The following is a 13051-nucleotide window of genomic DNA, read 5'->3' as shown; positions in this document are numbered from 1 at the left end:
ATTTCAATTCACATTAAATTCTTCAGAGATAGAAGTGAACTTAAGAAACTACAAGTGTTAAGATCACCTTGATTCTCCAGAGTTAAGAGGAACTAGATTTAGTTGTCCATTCAAGGCCAGACACAATATAGTTATCAGAGCACATTTCACAAGAACACAGACTTAACTTGATAACTGAGTTGTCAAATGACACCCACAGGAAGGATCACAAACAATTGTGCATACCCAAGTCTTGATGATTTTAGACCCTATTAGAAGGAAATATACACATCAGAGCAGGCCATTACTACAACTAGAGTTTCACACATCCATGTGCTGATGAGACGTGTCTTCTCATTGCATCCTCTCCTTTCGAAGCCTCTCAAGCTCCTTCACCATCTGCCAGTGCTCCAGGGAAAGGCTCTTCTCACCAAAGCTTGAGGCTGTTATCTGAGCCATTGTTAGCCACCTGCACATCAGCACAACCAAAGTTAGTCGGATGGAGATTTATAAACTTCCATGCTATCAAACACAACATGTTAGACGCCCAAGATTACCTGCTAAGTTCAGTGCAACCCAAGCTCCTGTCGTTGCGCATGGCACTGACCATTTCATCTTGGATCGTCTACAGTTAAGATGCAAACATTGAGCAAACTCAGTACAGGTTTAAACCACACCATGTAAACCAACACAATCTGAACATTCTGAATCTGCTACTTCCTCTGTTCCTAAATACAAGTCTTTTTAGACATTCCACCAAGGGACTACATACGGAGCAAAATGAGTGAATCTACACTAATATGTCTATATACATCCGTATGTAGTTCAATAGTAGAATCTTTAAAAAGACTTATATTTAGGAACAGAAGGAGTAGATAAGAAGTGGAATGAGGGATGGTCACCTGGTAAATCTCAGGTTCAGATGACTGAGGAAGAGACCTCACTGTGGCCAAGTACCATCTCCAGCTCTCAAGTTCCTCAGAAGTTGCATTCACCTCAGAAACAGTGGATGGACGAAAAGGCACAACCAAGTCTGAAGGCAGGATGTTGGATTTCCCCTCCGAGAGAGTAAGTAGCTGCACATCCGTGGCCATCTCCAGCTTGTAGTACTCAAAATCATACTCAACCTGCAAGTAAAACCAACAAAATTTATAAATGAAAATTACCCAGCAATGATAATTTGGAGGCATGCTTGAAGTATCATGCGATCACTGATTCACTTTAGATGTGTGCAGTTGGTTAGTGCTTGCGAAGTTTGATTCAAATTTTCATTCACTGTTGGAACATGTAGTCATTGACCTAAAATGGTTGATACTGATATATATGCTGACAAAAACCTACGCACCATTCAAATGGGATGAGCATAGAATCTTACAGAAATATAATGCAATACATTCTTATATGTATCATGTCTTAAATACAAATTCAGGGAGAATTATTACCATCTGTGACTCCATCAAGTTCTTAAGCAGCACCGTATTCTCAACACCTTTAGATGCCAAAGATCCAGATTGCAAGAGAGTTTCATCAAATGTCAAGTGAGTGCCTTGAGGTAGCTGCAGAATTGCTGTAACCAACCTATACCAAATTTTATGAAGAGCACAGTTTATAGGTTAGCTCCCAATAAAGGCGAGGATTTACGTACTTATGGAATTTGATTGGACAAACAAAAAGAAACTGAACATGACTTACCTTCCTGACTTGTTGTCCTTTCTAGGTTGAAGTGTGGCAGTGTTGAGATACTCAATTGACAGAGGAATAGCTTGTGAATATGGCATTAGTCCCTGGATCAAAGTATTTAGCTGTTTTCCAAAAATGGAAACACTTTCCCTGTTAAATCCAGTGAAATTCAAGGAGAGCCTGCCAACCGTGACCACATCCACCCTAGTTCGTAGCTGTAGAGATATTGAAAAGGCAATGAAATCATTAAAACAACATACAAAATATCTGGTAAAAAGCACAAAAAGAAAGCAATGTGCAGTGATAAGACATACTCTGGATAGAAGATGCAGCAGTAGACAGTTAGCAGCAAGGTCATCTTTCCCTAATACCAGAGTGAGATGTGAGAGCAAAGATTGCCGGATGCCTTTTAGTAGACTTGGCAAAGGCTGCATGATAGAAAAAACAGCTGTTAAGAGTTCTGTATGTTACTAGGAGGAAATGAATACATGCATGGTTAAACCAGCAGGCCCATTTTTCAGTTCAAGGTCGTAAATTCACCTCAACGGCAGGATGCTTTGCTAGAAAATCAACAGATGATAATTTTCGCCACACCAAACAGTGAAGTCGGGGCACCTATACAAACAGTTTCAAGGCTAGAGGTTAGGGCAAATACTAAAATATTCATAGAAATTCAAGTTTCTATGGCACACATGAAATCAAGCACTATGCACCCTATAACAGGCATACCTTGCTGGGAGGCAATTGAGCTGTTACATCTTCTATGAGATCATACATTATATCATCTGAATTATCATTGGGAGCAGCAAGTTCTGGGTCAAATGTGTATACCCCTATGAACTCAGCAACATCGTTTAGTTTCACTTGACTTTCAGGCATATCATAGATCTGCAGTGCATGAAAGTCTGTAAGCAATAGGACTTGCAAGAACAGGAAGCACAACAAATAAATTAGCTAATGTACATTTCATACAAAAAGGTTCAGGTGCCCCACCTTCACTAGACATGAAAAGGAGCTTCCAGGAATATGATGATCATTCCCATTCATCTGTGGCATGTTTTCACTTGCTGGCATTTCTGCTGAACTAGATGGGATCTGGACGTCATCTTCCTTCTGAGAAAAAGCAAATGCATGTTATGTCAGATAACCACACCCTTCATTCTATATGACTTCAGATTAGCATGAAATGGAGCATTTTAATTAACTAAAACATGTTACTAATCAATTGGTATGCTTACTTATTTCTATTTATGATTATGCTAATTTATACCCAGAAAAGTAATTTAGGCTATCAAATGCTAGATGGACTTCAAACCGGAAGCAGATACACACTAGATTACGGGACCATTTCATATGGGGAAATGATGAAGCTATATGGTAGAAAACAAAATTCGGTTCTTACTGGTTTCTTGCTGCATGAAGAACTCTCGCCATTTCCATTTTCTGAGACCTGTAGCAAGCAATGCATTAGATGCCAATGCTGGTTACTGGACAGTGAAACAGTTAAGAGAATGCATTATTGACAAGAGCTTACATCCATGGCATCATCATCGCCGTCTCTCTTCCTTTTCTCCCTTTGTTCAGGTGACAAGCAGTTTACCATTTGGCGCAAGTCAGGTCCAGGAGAAGAATCCAGTGTCCAAGAATTCTGTCCAGGCACCTGAAAGAGGTCGATCGAATAATTCGGGTGAATTCTACCAACCAACCCTTTGTACAGAGAATTTCTAGAATTGATCAGAAAATGGGAAACAAGTGCTCAGGGAAGCAATAACATACAGGCACACAATGGAAGAGATGGCGCTCCCAGAGATGCGAGTCACACGGGTGCGGCATGGAGAATGGTGAGAAATCTGTGAACTTGTTCGTCCTCCAGGTAGCCCCATCCTTCAGATACAATGTTTTATACAGGTAAGCATAAGAAGCACTAGCCGAAGCTTGACCACAGCCTATCAGCAGAATCGTTTCAGTACCTTGAAAGCACCGGCGTAGAACTCGTTCCCGAGCATGTCCTGAACCATCCCCCGGAACCGAACTAGGGTGTTGGGTTTGATCAGTCCGAGGTTTGATGCATCCAGCACTGGAACCTGGAAAGGAAAAACGTTGTTTGGCTTCAGAAATCTCATTTTCACCTAGTGAAAGACAATTTGGAATCTCCTAAAATACAAAAAATAAATCCCTTTTCCCGACCATAAATCCATAAACGCACCTGCTCTCAAGCACTTCTATTCCTTCTATTCATTTTAATACTAATCTTTTTTTTCCTTTTACAGTGCAGAGAGTGCAGACTGTGTGCGTACATAAAATTATCAAAACTTGGCAATTTATCTATGATGAGGCCAATCGACATATAACTTGATAAGCTGACGCATAGGAAACTGGCGAACGACATCCAGATCACGGGTGGATAACCTAACCTCGCGCAACGTAGAACATCAGAGGGGGGGAAACAAAGGGCGAGGTGTTGATAGATACCTTGTCGAGGCCGCCCTGCTCGAAGAGGAAGGAGCGGAAAACCTCGCTGGCGCCCCAGTCCTTGGACCGGAACGCCGCCACCGGGTCGCGGCCCCCGGACTCCGCCGCGGCGGCCGCCGCCGCCCTCTCGAAGGTGGCGCGCACCGCGCCCAGGGGGTTGCCGACGAGGTCGTACTGCGGGCCCACCATCCTCTCTGTCTTTCCCTGGCGGTGGATCTCGCTCTTCTTGGGGAGTTGGGAGACCGGGAGGCTAGGAGCAATGGCGGGGAGGTGGTGCGGCGGGGAGGGGAGCGGGGTTATAAGTGGTTAGGGGTTTCGCGCCACTGGCGGCGGCGCTTCCCGCCGTTTCTCCCTCCAGTTCCCGCCAATTCCTGTGGGCTGGGTGCGTGTACTGGGCCGACCAAGCCCTAGTTTTGCCGTCGTACCGAAACGACTGATGGGCCTCCAAGCATGCTTTGTGAATAAGGTCCATAGGCCCATTTGGTTCATACACCAACTTCACTACTAACATTTCGGTTTTTGTATTTCTAAAAAAAAAACATTTCGGTTTTTTGTGAGAGAGAAAAGATATTTTTGGCTCTAGGGAACATATATTGCTCCCTGATGAACAGTAAAATCAAAATAAATACTTCCTCCGTCCGAAAATAAGTGTCTCAACTTTATACTAGCTCTAGTATAAAATTATACTAAGCTTGAGGTACTTATTTTAGGACGGAGGAAGTAATAAATAAATTTTAAAATTTTAATTTTCTTGGAGATGTTCATATTAGTGTAGCAAGTGTGTTTGACAATTGTCATGCCATATAGGATAGCAGTATTTCATTGGTGAAAAAAAATTGAGTGTAATTTATGGAGGTAACTTTTGGCGTTTGGCCGTTTTTGTTCTTTTTTGCACGGGTAAAAATGCTTAAGCGTTCCCTTGAAAATTTGCATGTACTATTTGGATGTGACAACAATGTTTTTTTGTTTGTTTTAGACAATGAGAAAGCAAGCTTCCCACCATCTACTATCGTAGGTAAGAAGCATAATCATATCTATTATTTCATATTATATGTCAGACAACATGATCGAACAAAATTGGCGCGCGAAGTTTGTGCATATCATCTTTAAGACAAAAAAATGTCACAACATTTCTTCAACAATGACTAGCCTAAACAAGTCTTGTCTTTAGGACCTGGCACATGGGTGACCCAAAAGAGAGAGAGAAAATGCATCTTATATCGCAAACTAAAGCTCAAAAGATCACCACAGATCATGCAGTGGCACTTGTAAATGTAAACTACATGTTGATATTTTAATGTCTTGCGACCAAAGTTACAACCGCGGATCCGAAGCTGAACATGCAAAAAACTAATACAAGAGATGTCCTGCCCAGCAATTTTGTATCTTAGCTTCAACAAAGGGTAGATCTGCCATTTGGAGTCATTTGGGGTGAGATCCACTTTTACAACAGCACCACAGGCATGGTAAGCCAAAACAAAAGCAAAGAAAAAAAAGGCCCAAAAATGGAACAAGGAACGTTCATTACACTCAGGGCTGGCCTGGCTTCCTTCCAGCCCTACTATCTGCCTACTAAACTGAATAATTATGTATATAATACCATGAACCAAGGTCCGAAGCGGCGTTCATGCCCGCGAGCGCTTGGAGCTCCACATGGGCACCTTCAGAGGTCGGAGGAGCAGCGCTCATGCCCGTGCATACTTGGAGCTCCACATGGGGACCTTCAGAGGCTCGTCGGTGGCTGCAGCGGCTCCGTTCTCGGCGGCGTTCAAGGAGTCCGCGATCAAAGGGTCTGATTCGCCTTCCTTCACCTGACATGCAGATAACATGCAAGGTAAATAACAAGAAATCTGTAGCAGTAACCCAGGTAAGAGAGGAAGAGAAGCACCATCAAGCTACATATGAAGCACATCACAATAAATTGATAGGGGATAAATGTCTTATGCTTACTCCTTAATCAAGTCGCTCAGCAGATCAGGATTCCAAAATATTACGGGACAGAGGGAGTAGTAAGCATTAACAGTTCAAAGCACAATGAAAATACCCAGGAAATGTACCTGGGTGACTTGTGGAGAGGCTTCAGTTGGTTTTGGCTGAGTTTCACGGGTGCAGAAGTAGGAATATAGTCCCATCCCAACCACTGCAATCAGGATTCCAAGTATGTTTCTCCAGCTAAACGGGTCGTGAAGCAAGACATAGCCGAAGGCAAGAACCAAACATGTCTTTAGATGGCCAAGGACTTGATAAGTTACAGGAGATGTCTTCCCAATCACAAGGAAAGTGCTGAAGTTCACGGAGACTGATATCAGACACGACAGCACAATGAAGAACTGCAGAGATTATAAGAGCAAACCATAAATCACATGAAGCTGTGTCAAAAACCAAGGTGAGTTTCTACAGCCTAGTTCAATACTTACCAGAACTTGAGGTGTGTATTCAAAAGCAAAGACATTTTTGTTAGTCAGAAATCCATCGAGGAACGGACCAACAATGAACAAGGTCAATGCTTGGTATGGGCATGATTGGTACAGCAGCTGAGTTGAAGATACTTTGAACTTCTTTTGAATTGTGTTGGTCATCTGGTGGCTGGTTAAGGACTCAAATCGCACACCATAAAGCAAATATAATACCCAATCATGAAGTTATTTCAGCATTGTAACCAAGAGGTATATCCCGAGTAGGATAGAAAATCTACAGTACCTATTATATGTTCAACAGGAAAGCAGAAACAAAGTGGCTGTTAAGAAAACACAGTAGCTGTAGAGAGTCACTTCTATTCATTATTCAATTAGCTAATGCTGACAAACTACATGATGTGTAGCTAGTTACATGCAACATTTATTATATGCAGATGATTCGGCAAGCACAGAAAGTTCTACGGTGGAAGAAAACAACTACGTATTGTCGAAAGGATACAATTTGAGCAATACAGGTTGTGACGATTGCCAGTAAAGACAGCACAGATCCCATAGCATTGAGCTGCAGATCTGTCACGGTTGCAACTCCAACACCAAAAAGGAGCACACTAAGGGAGAGCTGGATGTAGCGACTACACCGTAAGGATAGAAAATCAGTCAGATGATAATTATTACACAGCACAGTGGACATGGTGTATCAAAATACCAACCTGAACTTCTTCCTGAAGAAAAGAGTCTCCAATATAACAGTGCATGGAATAATGGCCAGCTTTGTCATCTGGACATAAAGGGCATTTTTAGCATGAACTTGGTGTAGTGTAAGCTCGGACAACGCACTCATGCAACATGCAATAACTTAACTGAAACCCTTCTCCTAAGATGCCGTTTGCCATGAGAATATAGTAGGGACACTACTGCATGCGTCAAAGTCACACTAATTTTATGTACACTCAACATCCCATCCAAAGCAACTATTGCCATTCTAGATAAGGAACTGAATCGACTATGAAATCATGAAAAGCTCTGACACAGTGGAAGCAAGGAACAAGCTTACCTGATAGAAACCAACAGAATTGAAACCCAGACTCAGATTGAGAAGCCCAATCGAGATGCCGTTGAGCACACCGAACCCCATGACGGTCCTTGCATCGAAAGGTTTGTGCTCAAAGAGCTTCATGCATAATGCCACATGGAGCGAACAGAATGTCACCAAGAGATGCCAGCTTGTCAACGTGGTGGCTGCACAATAAAGAACAAGGTTGAGTAAAACTTCAGGGTAACCTACCTGCTTTTGTTTGACTCTATGTTTAGATGAACCACTACTCTTTTCTTCTCAACATATCGTTTGGCACCATGTAAGCTCACTCTACCGCCCATCTCCTCGAGATATTCATTCCAGTAATAAGTTGCCCTATGCAGAGTAGCTGTATCATTCAAGCTAAGCACAGGACAAATTTATTTTGTTTTAGCCCTGATGTGCCAACCCACAGCACAAAATGCTCGAGGAACTTCACCGGCTGTGATTCCCCTCATCCACACAAAAAGGTAACTGATTTTGCAGTTCACACTAAACAGAATCCTCGCCGGCCCAAGATTTCCACTAACCACTGCCCACGACCATAACCGAATCTCGACCTCGCGTGCCTACGAGCACAAGCATCCAGGAAGGCGAAGCGCCAGCAAGGATAAGGAGCGCAGCACATCTGGAGAGGCGAGATTGGATCTCATACCGAAGATGAAGCCGAGGGCGCTCATGAGCGCCTTGTTGCAGATGACAATGGAGACCGAGGAGACCACGGAGAGGCTCAGCGCCCCCACCGTCCCCAGCTGGAACTTCTCCCCCGCCACCCCCATCTCCGCCGGCCGCCTTCGCTACGGAGCACGGAAAGCAAGAAGCAGCAGCAGCAGCAGCAGCCGACGAGCTTCCAGACGCGGACCGCCGCCGGCAGGACCTGCGCAACAGGAAGAAGATCACATTCCGATCGAGCGGCGGCGGCAAAGAGACGGGCTTCCCGCCGGTCAAAGCAACCGAGCGGCAGCAGCAGCACCGCGGCGCCACCAACCTCTCTGTCGAAAATCCGAGCGCTTGGAGCTGGATCTGGGAGAGGCGCGCGCGGGGAGATCTGAGGAGGGGGCGAGCGGCGAGGGATCTGATCGGGTCGGGGTCAGCTCCGCCCGCGGTCGGTCGGCAGCTGGTGCTGTGCAGTCGTGCTGCGTTCTTGGCCTCCACCCGTCCTCCCTCTCTCTCTCTCTCCTGCTAACCGGAGACGGAGACAGGGGCTTTTATATAAAAACGAGGCATTTTCCGCCGGTGGTTCCGGGTTTGGTGGTGGGCGCTGGCTGGGGGCCTCGATGCGATTATTGATCATGTCAGGGGGCGAATGGAGATTTGCTTCGGGGACATGTTTGATTAGATGTGGAAGTAGTAGCAGTAGTAGGTGTTGGTGGCCACGTGTGTGAATGAGAGGGATTTTGTGATCGTTGGCGTTTGTTGGAGGGTTCATCATTTGCCCCTTGCTGGACTCGACTCATTTAATCTTGCTTTGGTGATTAGTTTATGTATTATCCTCTTTTAGGTGGTGGCAAAGGTGAGCTTTTTTTTCAATTCATTCAACTTTGGGCAATCATGGTATTTGGGAATGTCTATATGTTTTTTGCAAATGAATAATCTAATGCGGGAATGTGTACATGATGGACTTAGGGAGTGACTTAAGCACGGAGGAGAAGGAAGAAGAGGGGAATGGGGTCTCATTGGTGTCAATGCAATGCCAATGTCAATGAGGCTATGGCACAGCGGCAACGACAATTTTTTACACCGGTGAGTAATGGTTTTTTCGGGGTCTCAGAAGAGAGGTTGATCAAAGTAGGGGCGGGATAACAGAAAGAAAGAGACGAGACAAGTAAAAGGGAGAAAACCTAAATTGTGAAGGTGGGTGTTGGCGTGATGGGGGAGGCACAAAACGGCAATGCCGTTGGAGACGGTACTGACGGAGAAAGAATTCGTTATAATGGCGGTGTTCTTTTTAAGAAGTTGCATGAGCATATTTGCAGAGTAAATACAGAAGCAATATATCGCGTAACGCGAACAAAAATAGAAGTGGGTGTCCCTTTTTGACAGGGCAACCACGCAAGCGACAAATCTGCTTCGTTAATACGAAGCTTTCTGTGTTTATCATTGCTACTGCGTGGCATAGTTCAATATGCAATACAGCCCATGATGGGGCCCAACAACCCAAACGATAATACTCATCTGATCCCCTTTTACGCGTCATCGTTCTTAATCGAACAACCAGGCACACAAGCACATCGTCGTGGCAACGACGCTACGTGCTACACGCAACCATCCAATCCATGCGCCACCGCCCACAAGGTCGCCCAACCCATCCTCGTTGTAGTGCCACGTCAGTGTGGCTAGTTTAAGAGGTAGGCCACGGGCTAGGATGTCGTTGAAAGGTGTTGTCGTCATAAAAATTGAACAACTTTGTTCGTTTATTTGTGTTTTCTCTATGGTGTTATGTTGCCTTTTAGTTCGTATGAACGCCTCCTCAGGTATCCCCATCCGCATTGTACTCATTCCACATTTGTTTTAGGTAATATTGTTTATTTTCAAAGTTCTTTTGTATGTGCTCGTATCCATGAAAAATGACAATACAAAAACAATTTTAGCAGCAAGCAGTTTCGTCTGTTTCCGCCTCATTTCATCCATAAATAACCCTCGTTTATTCCATAGTGTGGTGCATGATTTGTTTCTCCAAAAGTCTAACATGTCTATATTTGACAAAGTTGATAGAATAAACTATGAACATCTAAATTACTACAGTAAATAAATGAAATATAAAAAGTACATTTCATGATGAAATCTACCAGTGTTGATCGAATATGCTTTGTCGATGTTGATATTTTCCCATATAAATTTGATCAATCATATATAAACATGTACTTCCTCCGTCTTAAAATAAGTATCTTAAGTTTAATATTATAATTTAGTACTAGAACTAGTACAAAGTTGAGACAGTTATTTTAAAACGGAGGGAGTATAATTTTTCAGAAAACTAGACATTCACTGCGTTCTGAAACCGAGGGAATGGCACTCTGCGTTCTGAAACCGAGGGAATGGCACTACTACTACTACTGTATAGTGATTCTTCATTGACTCTCCATTTTTAGTCGGTGCGGCGGTGAGTGCCATTCCGTTTGCTGTTTTGGTGGCCTTGTCCCTGGAATCCACGTAAATAGCAGTCAGCCCCAGGAAGGGAAGCCGCTGCTGCTGCTGGTGGCGCTGATTTCCATGGGAGTTTGGCAGTGGAGGACAGTGGTGCGTGGAAAGCCACGGCCAGTAGGAAACCAGGCCGTTCATACTAACTGGAGTACACCTCTCCAAATGGCAGGCAGGGTATATGAAAGGAACATGAGCCACCCCTGAGAATTTATTTACAGTACATTTCTGGCGGTGTGCGTGTGATAGATGCAGCGAGAGAGCGGACGGCGTCTGTGAGCACTGAGCAGCACGCATCGTTTCTCTTGGAGGTACGTGTGCATGGATATGTGGCGCTCCTCCGTTCGAATCTCCTGATTCTTCACCGTGACTGGTCTAGAGCATCTCTTTCCTTGGCAACGAGATGTGATCATGGTCTTCTCACCGTCTCTTGGTGTTCGTGTGGTGTGGCCTTCGCTTCCAAAGCAATTCTGCTGCAATTTTCTTCTTGGTTGGTTAGGCCGTGTGGATAAGGAGGAGGAAGGGCAGGAAAGCGAGAGGCGCATGGCTAGCTTTAGAGTAGAGGGTTCGGTGGCGCGCCACTTTCCCTGCAATAAACATGGCACAAATTCCCCATTGGTGTGGATATATATTACGTAGTAGTTGCTTAAAGAGCCTAACGGCAAGTTGTTGCTTTGGTTGGTTGGTTGGTTGGTTGGGTTTTTGCTCCCATGGCCATGGCCTCCACCTGATCCCGACATCCGGTGCTTCTATACGGGGTCCGTTCTTTTCAGGCAGGCCTTCCTTCCCTCCCATGCACTGCGTGTCTGCGTCCCTGTTTGCATATCCGAATGCGCCACCGACACTCCACCTCCCTGCTCCAAAGTCTAAAAGCCTACTCGGTAGTCAGTACTACTACTACTCCCTCGCCGTCCTGTTCGGGACCAGGGTTCAAGGCTGATCAAGTATTCAAGTATGTATCGGCCAGAGGTCAGGGTTGAATTAAGCATCGATGCTCTCGTGGAGACGGGCAAATACCCTTTGACCTTTCCGGAACGTTGTTCGATGCAGCCGTTTGATGTTGCAGCACTGCTACTACTACTGACGACTACAGTAGATAAATGGCGATTGTTGTATCAAGACTAAAAGCACTGGCGGAGCTCCCGGTGGGCAGGGTATGGCACCTGCCATACCTTGATTTGTAGCAAAATATATATATATCTAATACTAATCACTAATTAATCCGGTCACTCTAATTCTCTAAACCAAACTGGTGCGTGCCTGGTCCTTTCCCGTCGCAGTTCGCACCAGAGGCCACATCCAACCATCCAGGATCCATCACGACCACACCCTGATTTGGATCCACTCGTTCCCCACCCCAGTCTGCATCGCGACCACGCCCCCACGGCACGCACAGCAGCGCACTCCCCCATCGCACGTCCGCACGCACATCAAACCCTAGGCCGCTAGGCGGCGGCTGCTCCGACTCCGAGCGACACCACGCCGGCGCGGGCCAGCAAACGGGCGGCGGCGGCGCGGGGTTCAGCCGGGGCTGCTGCTTGCGGCGGCGCGGGCCAATAAACGGGCGGCGGCGGCGGCTGGGGCGCTGGGCTCCGACTCCGAGGGACGTCGCGGCGGCGTGCAGCTTCAGCCGAGGCTGCGGCCTTCGGGGGCCAGCAAACGGGCGGCGACGGCTGGCCCCTCGGCAAACGGGGCTGGGGATTACCCCCAAATTTTCTGAAGGGGATTACCTCCAGATTTTCTGATTGCCCATCAAATTTCTAGTTTTTTTATTTTTGAAGATGGAAAGGAAGGGAAAGAACGTAGCGAATCCAAAGAAAATGAGAGGAGGTAGTTTCTCTTTTTTTTTAAATCTTGTAGCATTTTAACAGCAGCTTCAAGTCTTTAGTTCAAGCAAATCTGTTTGTAGTGATGTATTAATGTTGTGAATTGTAGGTTTGACAACATATTTTGAAGTGCTTGGTAGTGGCAGGAAATCGAACCCAAGCACCCGGGAAAGTGTCAATATTTCTGTACATGCCACTCAAGTGGGAGAACAAACTATAGATTCTGTTGAAGCTATAGTGAAAGAGAATGTTGAATGTTGAGCGAGGGATCTTCAAAAGTATTGATCTTCGTAAAATTAAGGAAAAAATTTAGAAGGAGGGTAGGGCACTGTCATTGCCAGGGTCTTCTAGACGTCATTAAAAGCTTCATTATCGGTATGTTTTAGGGTTTTTTTTCATTGAAACATGTCTACATTTTCATTATCGGTGTGCATTGTTAATGTCTATTGACTCTTTTGATT

General features: G+C 45.1%; 2 protein-coding genes across 2 annotated transcripts; both read right to left on the bottom strand.

Annotated features, from left to right (window-relative positions):
• Window positions 1-82: 82 nt before the first annotated feature.
• Window positions 83-4398, bottom strand: LOC123442832 (mini-chromosome maintenance complex-binding protein). The gene is made up of 14 exons (XM_045118989.1): window positions 4132-4398; window positions 3630-3743; window positions 3436-3543; window positions 3194-3319; window positions 3062-3109; window positions 2653-2772; window positions 2389-2547; window positions 2200-2274; window positions 1974-2087; window positions 1672-1874; window positions 1422-1557; window positions 882-1106; window positions 537-604; window positions 83-448 (listed from the first exon to the last, which is right to left on the bottom strand). Exons 1-14 carry the CDS (start codon window positions 4318-4320, stop codon window positions 334-336), a joined length of 1800 nt encoding a protein of 599 aa, XP_044974924.1. The 5' UTR covers window positions 4321-4398; the 3' UTR covers window positions 83-333.
• A 1002-nt stretch (window positions 4399-5400) lies between these two features.
• Window positions 5401-8809, bottom strand: LOC123442833 (UDP-xylose transporter 3-like). Its single transcript, XM_045118990.1, has 8 exons — window positions 8612-8809; window positions 8279-8500; window positions 7603-7787; window positions 7259-7326; window positions 7048-7180; window positions 6549-6710; window positions 6189-6461; window positions 5401-5942 (listed from the first exon to the last, which is right to left on the bottom strand). The coding sequence occupies exons 2-8, from the start codon at window positions 8400-8402 to the stop codon at window positions 5817-5819; spliced, it is 1071 nt and encodes a 356-aa protein (XP_044974925.1). The 5' UTR covers window positions 8403-8500; window positions 8612-8809; the 3' UTR covers window positions 5401-5816.
• Between the last annotated feature and the right edge of the window lie 4242 nt (window positions 8810-13051).

Source organism: Hordeum vulgare, chromosome 3H, assembly GCF_904849725.1.
Source record: "Hordeum vulgare subsp. vulgare chromosome 3H, MorexV3_pseudomolecules_assembly, whole genome shotgun sequence".
NCBI lineage: Eukaryota > Viridiplantae > Streptophyta > Magnoliopsida > Poales > Poaceae > Hordeum > Hordeum vulgare.
Note: the sequence above shows the minus strand (reverse complement) of the source record. Positions and strands in the feature narration are given on the sequence as shown.